The 13871-nt window shown below is 38.6% G+C and overlaps 1 protein-coding gene across 1 annotated transcript in view; it reads left to right on the top strand.

Annotated features, from left to right (window-relative positions):
- Positions 1-13871, top strand: part of ca16b (carbonic anhydrase XVI b) — a 92610-nt gene that overhangs the window by 38157 nt on the left and 40582 nt on the right. The window contains exon 3 of the mRNA XM_061069473.1: positions 8057-8236. Coding sequence (XP_060925456.1) covers positions 8057-8236 — 180 coding nt within the window. The remainder of the gene's footprint in view (positions 1-8056; positions 8237-13871) is intronic.

Here is a 13871-nt window from a genome sequence, read left to right on the forward strand (position 1 = left end):
TCGGAAGGCAGAAAGCTTGTTAATGCTTGAAGATTGTTGCTGTATGATATATTAATTTGGTCTACAACCAATGTTGATTTTTTTATAACTTGCAGCATTTTTATAATTTACTAAGAATCATTTAAATTTTACTCCTTGATTAATAACATTGCAGGGCAGATGCATCTGTCCAAATGTTGGAGCAGCTACATTAACAGCGTGTTCTGACCCACTAGGATTCAGTGGAAATAGGAAGAAAATCACTCTGTTGGCAACCTTTCGATTTGCTAATAATGTATGATGACGCTGTTATTTGTTTTTTTGTTAGCCAAAACTCATGTCAGCTACCAAGCACCTGGCATTATGAAGACTATTTCATATATGCTTATTCAAATGAACACTAGACAATTGTGTTCAAATTTTCCTACAATCAATACCTTTTCAGCAGAATTTACCGTACATTATTTAAGCACATTATGCACATTGAACTTCCTGAAAAATCAGCCAAACCCAAGTGGGAAATGCTCCCTTGAATCTCCCAAAAAACGATTCTTAATTTAACACTTTCTCATCACTCATCGCAAATTTTATGATCAACTTTTGATTACAATTTTTCCATTGCACTTTTTTTTATGCTTATTAGAATGTTCATTTTACAATATATTGTCACGAAATTAAAGGCCACAGATTATTGAATATCAATATGTTCAATGAAAACAATACCTTGATTTCCTCCTTTTTGATTTTATTTTAGAATCCACTTTGCTGTGATTCTTGTTGTGGCTGAATTTTCTACTTCTGTTCTCAGCTTGACAAATCCTCTTTTATATTATTTATATCGTTCTTAGACTCACACTTCTTATTGTTGTGGCGCTGTCTCTATAACAGTGTGATGAAATACAAACACCATTTTTCCCCAGCTGCTCGCGTGTTTGTTCAACTCAGAACTGACGGGGTCAAATAAATGCACCCTTAATTTAGTGAAGTGTAACTGAAGACCCACTCATGCCTCCCCCTCTGCGTGCCCCGCACTGACCCCCGGTGCCTCTTTTCCTTCTTGTAAACCGCATTAATATATATCGAGTACCTGTTCCTTTAGATCTCTGCTGAGAAGTGGATGCAAGACAATGTAGAGAAAAGGCTGTTAAAAGCCCTGAATCAATAATTTCCTGGTTTTATAATTCATGGTGTCCAAGATTGCCTTTATTTCCTGACTGTTCTGTGAAGCCGACTGACAACCACAGAGGCCATTGAAGTTTTAACCTTCGCTGTTCACTGATAACTAAGTCGTCTGATGCAGATGGGTCAGTAAAGGAATCTGACAAGAAACTCCTCTCAAAGTACAGTCATTAAAAACAGACTCGCACTCAAAGAGCAACAGAGAAAAGAGATGGACGATTACCTCTTGGAACTGATAATTCTCTTTTAAAAAAACCTCTTTTGTTTACCTGAATGTTTCAGTGTTTGTCTCAGCAATTTTTTTCTCTTTGGTCAGGTCATCGCTAGTGTTCCATTCATAAGGAGAAACCTGCTGCACTGTAGACCGTGGCTGTATTAGTCAATCTAGATAGACCCCCCACAGCCACAAAAGTAGTTGTGATTTCAGTCGGCTATGATTTTCTTTTGTTGACAACAGCCCTACAATGATTAAAAATATCTTGCTTATCTGAGGAGCAGATACCAAAAATTACTTGTTCGAATGTTAAATCAATGTTACATAGTGACATCTACCTTTTGTCTCCACGCTCAATCATTCTCTCCTCCACCTCTTTCTCCATCTCACCCCGGCTGGGTGTCACCACTTGATCAAATAAAGGTGCCGTGTAGAGTAATGTAATTTGATTTAATTTCACAGCTGAAAATACATATAATGAAAACATTGTTATACCTGCCAGACATCAGCATGTAAGCTGTGCCACTGTGAGCATGCTAGCTTCCTGGCAATTGTATTACCGATTCAATGTGTGAACGCTTCTGCTCCCTTTTGACAACTTTTGGTTTCAAAAAATTCAATCATGCCGGATTGTGCCATATAATATTCATTTTGAATCCATTGTTGAAGGGGGTCACCACACTGGTTCTGCACTCCTGCACTACTCTCTCTTCTTGCATGTTGAGATACTGTCTCTTTATTGCAACATACGTTTTTTAACAGGGGAGTTTGTCAGTTTCAATTTGTCAAAACGGAAATAAAGACGTTATGTATTTCAAAATATTGTGCTGCACCAAACCTTTGGCAACTATTGCCGATGAAGTTGGTCCTCATTTAAATAAAAGTGATAACCTTGACTTTTAATACACATTGGGTGCTCTAGTGCCAATTCTTGGAGGCCTGCCTGGCGGCATGTAGCACGGATGCTCTCTCTCAGAGGGACAAAACGGAAATGACAAGGCAATCGCCATTCTCTTAGTGTTGCTATGGTAGCAGAGGCACGGCTGTTTTTCCCAAGGTTAATGTGATGACACCTGGAACTCAAAGTACCATATTGAGAGAAACATGTGCCTGCTTTACTTAAAACAAGTAGATAAAAGAGAGCGGTGTCCTGTCACACAGAAGTCGGCCCAGAGCAGGTCGGATTAACAGACCTAAAGCACGTCACAGGCATTAGTCTGTCTGGCACAGACGATAAATCGGTCACTGGAGGAATGATTTAATTTTTGCAACGTAGATGCCACGTCTTCTCATCAGACTCTGCTGCCTCTGATAAAAACATAATAAAGGGTTTGAGGATGTTGAAAATGGCAGTTGTATGGACACTGCAGCATCAAACCTGCTTGAATCCATCTCTGTGTATTTAGTTCTGATATGTGGCTGTGTGCTTGTTTTGCTGCTGCCACATCTTCTGAATTGACCTGACGCCTACAATATTAATATTAATGTGTAAACACATTGTTTATGCACATGCAAATGTAACATTGTGTGAATCGTTCAAGGACACCACACTACACAAATGAGCCACTTTTCACTCAATTCCCTCAATTTGAATTTGTTCCCTCTAACCGTTGACCTGATGAATCCGTGTATAACTTTTTGACATCAAAGTCCTGTAATTTTTCCATCTGAGCCCTATCATGAGGGAAGTGAAATTAATTCCAGAATTACTGCAGCTGTACAGGGTTTCAACTAAATAACAAACAAATAACAGCAACAGTTTATGATGCAGGCCACTAAATACATTTAAAAAGACCTGTAAAACAAAGTAATCACATGGTTAGGGTTCATTTTTCCAACCCACAATTGGTCTCAAAATTCAAATAAGTATATTAATTCCCACCACAGGAAGCTTGTATCATGATTATCCGAGTAGACTGCCATTTTATTATTACATTATTCAGTCATTTTACTGCTATGGAGGAAATTAATTTCCTCTGCAACGGTGTTTAGAGATAAATTCTAATATATGTTGTGATATTCCTGGAAGGCAGGGATGCCGCAGTACTTGGTGTTACCGGTATTTCACAGTGTTCAGGCGCACACTATTTATAAAACTCGCTTATTGACATCCACTGTCTTTTTAAGGAGGCATGAGGCATGGGTCAGTAAGGAACCTCTTAGATTTTAATATATATCTGGATCATGGGGCTGATCCAGGATTTTGTTTTTCACTTTCTTTAACACGGCAAGGTTGAGTGTTTTTATCTATTTTTGTTAAATACTCGAACATGATTTATGGATCGTTATGGGAAAATCAAGCTTTAACACGACTAATATCAATAACCCTGATTGATTTATGTTATTGATTTGACTGTTGGGCATTGGTGGAGGTATGCGCTCCATTCTAGTTTACATTGCAAAAGTTCACACAGGCCAAACAAGATTTTTACTAAATATGACTATCTGAGAGCCATTTTTATGATTTCTGTCCCTTTATAGTCTTTTACTACGCTACATCACTGCATGTAACTGAGAGTTGTTGTTATATTTATTAGTGTGTGCAATTTGAAGCAGCTTGATTGAATTTAAGGGCTCTACTGGGCCTTGGCGGAGCTCTTCAGAGTGCCATTCTAGTTCAGACATAAAACATTTTTTGTGTTTCAGCAGAAGTGCCCATGTTCATCCAATAAAATGATAACAAAATCCAGTTTGTAAACTACCAGGGTCAATTTAGGCACAAAATGCAACAAAATAAACTGAAAGTGTCTAATCTCACATAAAAAAAATCAAAGTAAGCACACCACAGATATTGAGCCAACATAGGTCTTTGCCTGTAAATTCTACGGTGCAATCGGTAGCACAAATCTATTACCCGGAGGAGACCTTTCCACACACTGGCCTCCCTACTGTAAGGGGAGCTGTATCATCACTGTACCTCCTTCATCTCTATCCATCGCAACCTTGTAAAACCATCAGTGTCCTGCATGAATGACCCTGTCACTCCTATAAAGAGTTTCACTAGAATAAAATAAATCTTTTACAGCCATTTGCAGAATGTAGCTGCAAATCTGGCATGTAATGTTGTAGAAAACCCAGGCTTCTTATACATTGGTCCCTTATAGAGCGGCAGGGCTGCAGCAGGAAAGGCTCAACCACAAGGATTAGAGTCATTCTGATGGATGGCAATGGGACAGATTTATCGGCTGCTGTGCGACCCTCACTTATCTGATTTAACTGCTGCTCCTCCCTTTCTCCATTCTTAAAAGGCATAATTATCTCTCCAGCAGCAAATGAGATGTAATGTGTGTTTGAATGGAAAATTAGTCAAAAGATAACCCTCTTCTACAGTTACTCTGAATAGAAAGTGACCTGTGCAGCTCCTGAGTGGCTTCGGCTCATTATGTCACGTGTCTCTGTAGTGACAAAATGACATTTTTCGGTTGATGACATTTGCGTCCCAGCTCTCGTACTGCATGGGCCAGCCAGTTATCAGGAGCCTTTTTATTTTGTAACTTCCTTTCATGCTCGGAGTGAACATCTAATCTGTCTGCACACAGCTGGAATGCTGAGTCTGTTGTTGCTCTGAGATATGTCACTCAGGTTTTGCAGGCTTCTCCTTTTTTATTTTGTTGTTGTGTAAGGATGAAAATTGTTTGATCGCAGCCTGAGTGCACAGACTTTTATTTGCTTTTTGTAAATCACCTTACCCATATCAGTGTGGTATAGCAAGGAGTATTTCTTCCATTACACGCAGGATGAGTCAAAGTCTGTGCACCTGTGCTTGTCGGTAAGATAGAGCTGAAGCAGCAGGAGAGCTGCTGGTGCCCTGGCCATCCCCACTGTCAGCAGCAGAGACTGTGATCCTCGGCGCTGTCGCCAGATCGCCTGCGCTTAAAGAAGTTGTCGATAGTTTGTCCTGATTTCCAGATTGTTTGGGGTCGATGTCTGTCTATCTTTGGTTTGAGAAGTATTTGCTGAAAAGCTTTTATTGCACATTAACATAACGAGCTGTTCGTTTGCCTGCACTCTGATCCCCTCAGTGTGTACAGGGCGGGGATAAGACACGGGGTGAAAGAAAGTTTAGAATCGTGACTCTTAAAGACAGAAAAACCCTGTAGGCGAATCTTGCACTGAGCAGAAGTAAAATTAGGTACATAGTTAAAAAACACACTTTTAGTACATTCGGTTAAAATATAAATACAAGGTTTTTTGATATACATTTTTAAGACTTTTGTGTTTTACAACAAGTCACTCGAGAAGAGAAAGGGGAAAAGGGGAAGAAAGTATAGATTGAAATTGCCCACTGGAGAACAGGGCTAGTTCTGTGTCTGGAATTTTTATATTGTTGGGAGCTTACATAGTACACTTACTTTATTGGTTAGGGAACTGGTAAATGTTTGAAGCAGCTGCAGGCATTTTACTTCACACAGCTCTGCCTAAGAATATATTTTGTCTGCCAGCCCAAATGGGATGGGAGTGAGGCATGATCAAGTGTACAGTTGCCTCCAGTTCGTACTATATAATTCAACAATATTTCCCAGCAGTGTATAAATGTACATCTAACCTGAGTTTTACTTTCGGTTTGAGCTTCAGTGTGAAACATTTGAGAGGAATTCACTGAAAGTTTTTACAACTGGGTATTACATGGGAACTAAAGCTGGTTGTGAGGCAAGTGATTTAAGTTCACATCCTCAGGTTCATACACATCTCAAATATACTGGATTTAATTTGGCAAATAATATCGATTTTTGTAACGTTTAGAAAATTTTGAAATGTTATAGATTGATAGTTCTTTTATTTAGTAATAAAGTGAACATAAACACATAGGCCTATGGATCCAGTTTTTTAAAATTAAATTAAAACATGCATAGTTGTTTTCGCAATATTGGCTGATATTGATAATGATATCAGATAGTGTTTGACAAAATGGTGTTCTGGCTGTAAAACTCCAGATTTAAGCCAGACCTTTATTTGACTCTTATTTTCACAATTTATTTGTGACTTTAGCTAAACATACTTTCAACTGAACTATGCCACACTGCCATCCTTTCTCTGAACCCCTGCTTTGGCCTTTAGTCAAGGTAGCTGATGTCTAGCAAATCTCAAAGCTACTGTAGTTCCCTATCTCTCAAAGTTGCTATGTCTTTTATGTTAATTATTTGGTTCTCACATATTGATTGAGGTGTTAAAGCTCAGCGGGGTTAGCCTTGGAAGCAGGATGTTTATACGACTGGGGTGATTGGTTGCAGTGTTAGAATCAAAAACATAATTTTAGCTTTAACCTTTAATAAAAGTATCGTCGGTCTCAATAACCACAAATCAAATGGAAAGGCAGCTAATTGATTTTTCCTTTTACATAAAGGCTTAACAGATAATTTTGTACACAAAGCTCTTTCTATTTGAGTATGGCAAACGCACGCTCCTCTTTATAGAAATCCCTTATGTGCAAGCAGCTTTCTCCTGCCTTATAGTATTAGTATTGCATTCATAATAGGCTCTGTTCCAGGGCATGCAATATTGGAGTTGTTCTGGTACAGACATATTGGTAAGTCTAAAGCCATGACTGACTCATTTAATCCTGCCTGCTAATGCAGTCATTAGTCAGAAATGCATTTCATATCCATTCCAATATTTGCCTGCAATCCAGACCTGATAAATCCATAATCTTTCAGGTGGTGTTTAGAAGACAATTGATGTTAATTTAAGTCCCTTTCCAAACTGAGGGAATTTCCTGGTGCACTCTTTTCCTATTTTAGTGGCATATTCAGCGGAGAGATGGATAAAACAAATTCTCTTTATATGTCTGCATACCCCACAGCCATGTTTATGATTGTGCTCTGGTTGACGCGGAAAAACATTTCAAAATAATCCTGAATCACACTGTCTTTTTTGCAGAGGCATGAGGGCGCCCAGTGTCTTTGGCTGCAAGGTGTTTATACATAGCAAGACATAAAGCCACCGTTGATCCCGGGTGCTGTCATGAAGAGGAGTTCACATATCTTTTTCATGAGCCAGTAGCAAAGTTGCCCTATATCTGCGGGGAATTGGATCATAAATATTGTGTTAACCCAGAAAAGTTAAATTCCATGCATGCTTCCTTGTTCCCCTGATCCCTCAGCTTTTGTTGTTGCATTGGCCCATTGTACCCGAGAAGAGATCAAGGGGACCCCTGTCGGTTGTGAATTATTCCTTTGTAGAAGCGCTACTGTAGGGGATAGAGGATTAAAAGAGCAGACAGTGGATGGGGATTCTACAGGAAGTTGGATTGAAGCACACACTGCACATGAATTGTTTAAAGTGGACTATTTTCTATTGAATTGCGTAGATGGTATATTTATTTAGCATTTTACACACAGATGTATTTATTCTGTGCCCATTGTTAATGCTAGGTGTAGCGCTGCAGGGATATACCTTATGATATTTCAATCATATATGGACAATTACCACTGAATGATGAATTTCCATTGTGTTTACATGCTTTCCAGGTGCTCTGGTGCTTAGAGGGCCCTGCAGCCGAATTAATATGAAAGAGTCATTGTCCTCATTTTCCCATTTTCCATTATAGGCATATAGAAACCTCCCTGCTGCTGTAGCAGTCATGTTGTCAGTGTTTTCAGTTTAGTTTGCGTAACAGCCACTATAGGTGATTTGGGGTTCTTGGTCTACATTTTTTATAGACTCTCTTGTCTTCTTTTTCTGCAGGAAACCATGGACCTCGACGCTGGGAAGCCTCATATCCAGAATGTGCTGCGGAAAACCAATCGCCTGTGGACATTGCAGATGAACAAGCTCTGGTTTCAGAAGAGTACCAGGAGCTGGTGTTCGACAAATTCAGCACTGACTCCTCCAACCAGACCACCATGAAAAACACTGGAAAGACAGGTGCGCATCAATTTGTTTCCTTTCGTCACTTGAACTTTATAGTAATGTATTATTATTATTAGAAGTAGTACTGTTTAGCTATTTTGCAGTGGAGTTTTAAGTGCTTCACATCTGACATATAAGCTGATTTATACAATGAGACGGAAGAAATGTAAAAACAGGATAGAATGGGTCTTTGGACTTAAACAAATTATTTAAAAATTAATAACAAAATAGATAAATACAAAAGGAATGGGTCTGTAGATTCAATTTAAATCACAGTACTTGATTAATTTAATTACATAGGTCACCAGAATCTCAAGTTCTATTTTCTTTCAGGGGTAATGATTTGTTGTTTATTTCAAGTTTCACCAGGATATGTAGTGTGCAACCCAACTGTTTAGTTCATGGTCCATCTCTTTAACTCATATTATCTCTGGTTGTTTGTGACCGTTACAGACAGTGTTTCAGAATTAAAAGACCTTGCTGGATTTTTGTATCAATCATTTAAAGGCCTTTTTGATTTCCAGGTATAAAATTCACATACTTTAACAAAAAAAACATGTAGTAATTTGATCCATAAACAGATTTAAATATCCAGACAGTTTACCACTCTGCAATATTCACTTTATGATAACAAACCAACCCTAGTTTAAATCAAACTAGTGGTATTAATAATTCCTCTATTATTTCCCTTCATTGTGCACTGCTCTCACTTTTTCTCTTTGTACACAGCCTGTTTGCCTTGTTTACAGAAACATTGTGAAGCTAACTTGATTAACTGGTACTTCAAACTATTGCCACATTGTTTTTTTCAATCAGCAAATCCATGGGCTATTGGTGTAAAAAACCCTGACCTTAATTGATCTCCCTGCTTTTTGTGCGGTTTCTCTTAGAGTAGTGTCATCTTTTGCGTACGATCATAATGAGGGTTGTTAGCCTCCATGACAACCAAGGCCACTGGGACAACAGCGCAACGCTTCATCTGCTTATTTACAAAGATGGAAAACAACACGGCTGGCTGTAATTTTGGGCACATGCAGTAGAGAGGGATTTTTAGATTGTTAAACACTGTGGAAATCAGGAAAGTGTAACCACATTACCACACAAATATTATCATACAAAGGCTCTTTAGTAGAGGCCGGCAAAATATTTAGAAAATTATTTTCATGATTTTCAGAAATCTGTTCAATATCCTTTTGTCCTACACCAGTATTTTTAGTTTGGTTTGGTATAAAACAGTTTGTTATTTCTCCTGTTTTCTTTTGGAATTTCAATGAGATGACCAGTGGAATATATTTTACATTACAAATATACAATGTATGTTTGGATATAATGTGTGTTCGTGACGTGTCATCACATTTAAAGTGGATGGATGGATGGTGGGTTTGTTTGATTGATTAATTGATTTGTTGCTGCTCTTTATACAGTAGAGCAGCAACCAAAGTTGAGACCAAGGTCAAAAGCAGTGAACAAACTTTTGCTCAACCTTTATTTCAAATTTTGCTTTTGATTCACTTCACACTTAAAATGTGGCTACACCTGTCTGAGGATGCTTCTCTTTAAGACAGTGTTGGTTATTGATTCGAACAGAAATTCGTCCTTCATGTTCTCGGAAAAGAATTTCAAAGTTTTGAAAGCTAGACGCTCTTCTCCAAATGACTCTTTGAAATCGTCTTCTGTTTTCCGCATCACGATTTTTTTTACATCCTTGATATGTTTTGTGTTGCAGCAAGGTCACCCTCCCCTTTTCATGCAACCTCCTTGGCAGCCTCTTGTTTTTGAATTGTTGTTACGTCTGCATGGATGACGTCAAACAAGACTAATTTTATGCAAGCCTTTTGTTGTCATTGTGCGGTCGTCAATGCACCGTGGCCTTTAGGAGCTGAGAAGAAGTCCTAGTGCCACTTGATTCTTTTAACACCCGACTTCTGTCAACTATCAGTTCTTTTTAAAATTCAGCATAAAGAAACTCAACCATGAAATACCTCTTCATAAATTGGCTGAAGTACTTCACACATTATGTTCTTATTTGCCCATCTCCGCGATTTAAAGGGCTTTTCTCGAGGGGTTGCAGCCTATGAGCTTGATGCCTGATCATCTGTCAAGAGGAGTCGCATTATGTCAGTTAAATCATTTCACTTTTTCCACTTCATCATTGTAAACAATGCAATGCGAGACAACAACATGCCATACTGTGAACTTTCACAAACCTTGGCTTAAAAAAAGGCTGACAGAAATGAAGTGAAGAGCGGTGCAACTCTCTATTTTATTCACTGCTTCAGTGCTCTCAGCTCTGCTGCTGACTGTTAGCAAAATCGTCGAAACTACATTTCAGCCAGACACTGGTACACCCTCCTCTATTATGTCTGAGAGCAGTGGCCATGCAGGAGAGACGCCCTGTGGTGCCCTATGATTTTATTACTTAACTATGAACAGGAAGCACTTTTTATCGCTCTGGCTGTGTGGCAGAGTGGAACATTTTTACATCGCAAATGAAGAGCAAAGGGATTATGATGGGAGTCTTGGAGATAAAACCTAGATGGAGGAAGCTGTTGTGGGAAAATGTATCACTATTACTCTAGTTCTGACTTAACCAAACCCAAACCCTACTTAGAAACAGTTGTAGAAGATATCAAAGTTGGAACATACCCTTCATATCTCTTTAATCTTGATCGAATGTTGTTCCCCAACTACATTTCTCCTGCCTGTCAGTATGGCTTGCATTTAGAGTTAAAAATCTACCAAAGTTGGTCTCTCTTGTCCCTCACCTTACCGCCTTGGACGATGGGGGGCTTTTGCTTTGATACCCTTTCTGTCTGGAAGATCTCAAAATTAAATGAAAGCCTTTATTCTATTGTACAAGTTAATACAACGGAATTCAGAACCTCATTCTTATAACTGTCAATTATTGATCCCAATGAATTGAATTTTTTAGGAATGAATAGGCGCTCACTCCATTCATTGGAAATGACTGTTCTTTAACCTCATTCTCGGAATTTGGATTCGCAACTTGAATTTTTTTTGGGGGAGAAAATAGATTGTGTTTCCAGTCCTCAGATGTTTTACAAATAAAATCCAATTTTCAAGAATTCAATCTAGTCTGTTGAAAGAATCCAAAGAAAATTGCAAATTTCAAAAGTTTGCAAAAGTCAAAGTGCTCGAATCCTTCTCATATGGGCTTTAACTTCACACTATTTAAAAGTCAATGTTGTAATTAAGAACTGAGTGAACAGATCTTAAAAGTTCATTGTGATTGATTTTGGAATGGTCCCGTGCGACTTAACCCGCTTTGAGATCGAGCTGATTGGCCGCCATTCAGGCTGCATTCCTTAGTAAAACATTCTTCATAAAATTTCAAACAACTCAAATTCATGAGGAATCGGAGGACCCCAAGAGACATTTGCATTGATCAAGGATTTACTTTCACACATACTCCCCTTCTTTCACAGGCTGTGATTCAAGGTCTTTTTGGCTAAGCTTCTAATTCCTGCTCTGCTGTTGGAGGGTTCAAACACACCCAGGGCTGCATTTCTAATGAGACTCCCAGGGCCAGCCAGCATCCTCTATCCTTGACTTTCCTTGTGCTTAACACAGGATTACACTACATCAATAACAGCAATGTTTGAGACTCATTACCATCTCTGTAAATGTTTTTGCATGTTTGCAAGCGAGTTTTCTCAATTATCCTCATGTGATGGCCAGGCCTTTCCAACGTGGACTGATTTTCACTTTGACCTGATGCTCTCAGTCTTGGAAATCTCCTGCATCTAAGACCTTTTCCTTCAAGCTGTGGGACATCAGCTTAAGCGGCACTGGCACGTTAATACTGCTGGCAGATTCTTTCTTGCCTCACGACAGGGGCTCAGCTCATCCCTCATCACACGAGGTTCTCCTCTCCTCAGATCTCCTCGTCTCTTCCCTCGGTTTTCCCTGGATCTCACACTCGTTTCAGTTTATTTTTTTGCTGTACTGTTCCCTCTGCTATCCATCAAGAGGGGATCTGGTTTCCCTTGCCTTGATTTCATCCATTTTCTCTGCCTGTTCATCATGTCGCCCCGTGTTTGCTGACAGTCTGTGTTTGCTTGTACATTCTCATCCTCTCGTTTTGTGATATGATTAAAATTGGGCTGTCCTTCTCCAGAGACGCCAACTAAATCTCCCCATAACAGGGGGGATCAGCCGACAGAGCACCGGGTCTAATCTGGCTAATGATGTCAAACGTAGACGTGGCAGAGGGCTACACATACATTAACATGTAAACTCGGCCAGGGTATCAGAAGTATGATGATCTTATAATAATTTTTCAGATGTCATGGAAAACTAACACAGCTCAAACTCAAATCCATGAACTTGGGTACATTTCTAAATGTTTTTTTTACGGGAAACAGACAATCTGAAGTTTTTAAGTGAATCCAATTGCTGTTGGCACATGAAAAACTACACCAACAAAAGATTAATGGCATCATCTACGATGACTTTCTAAAAGTCTGAGTCTGTTTAAAAACTCAGAGGTCGTTGCATAATGTCATTAGTGCATAATGAAACATTTGTGTGGCTCAACCAAAGCAACAAAACAAAAAATCTGCACATCATCTCTTGATGAACTAATCGGGCCACAGTGCACTGAGTAGCCTTAATAGCCTATGCATAATAAAAGCTGGTATATGCAGCATATTGAATAATAAACCTAATGTTTAGACTAAATAGCCAATTCTGATAGGATCACAAGCCTAAAGTGTTAAATACAAAGTTGACCTATCCTCACAAAGACGAGTCATCTTTCGGTTTTTAACTGATATGTAGATGTCTATGATTATAACATTTAGGTCAGAGTTCAGTTTTGCTGAATTATATGCACATCTCTCACATTTTCTCAAACAGTGGAGACACGATGCTAATACTTAATGTCCTAAATCTCTGGCTTCTTATAGCCAAGGAATATTAGAAGAAAGAAAACACAGATTGAATACTAACTATCAACTGTACGTGAATAGTCTGACTGAAATATCAAATTTACAAGTAAAGTGGCATGGGTGAAATCATTTTGCAATTCTTAATATTCAGGTTTAGTATTAAGACCAAAACTGTGGGCATTGGTATGCAGAGAAGGTTCTCACAAAAATAAAATACTTCCACAGCAAATGTTTAATGACTGAGACCTGAGGCTATATAAGCAAGTTATTTTGAGGTGACATATCATTTAAAAGTCTGTGAAATTGCACAATTTAATTGTATATTTACGTCAGAGTCCAAGAAGGGCCTGATACTGCTATACAATATTAATATTCACATAAAGACTTGAATTACATTTGCACATAAACATTTAAAGTTCATCTGTACATATTAATAAAACTCAGTTAAAGTTAGTATTACAATGCATTCATCATGTATTAATAAATGGTAGTGACAAGACGTAAAAATGCTACAAAACTGTCAGAATCTCATCTTTTTCTGCCCCAGCATATTATTTATACATTTTCAGCAGGGTGGAAACTGGTTACACTCCTGCATAAGAGAAAATGTAAAAATGCCTTCTATTATGCAGTCAAAAGCAATGTCATTACAGCCCCGCAAAAAGCTAGCAAAGCAGGTGAATGCCATTATATCTTCCTAGTGAACCGTGCAACAAGTTAAAGAGAGAATGGCTTTGTCT

This window comes from Limanda limanda, chromosome 4, assembly GCF_963576545.1.
Source record: "Limanda limanda chromosome 4, fLimLim1.1, whole genome shotgun sequence".
Classification (NCBI taxonomy): Eukaryota; Metazoa; Chordata; class Actinopteri; order Pleuronectiformes; family Pleuronectidae; genus Limanda; species Limanda limanda.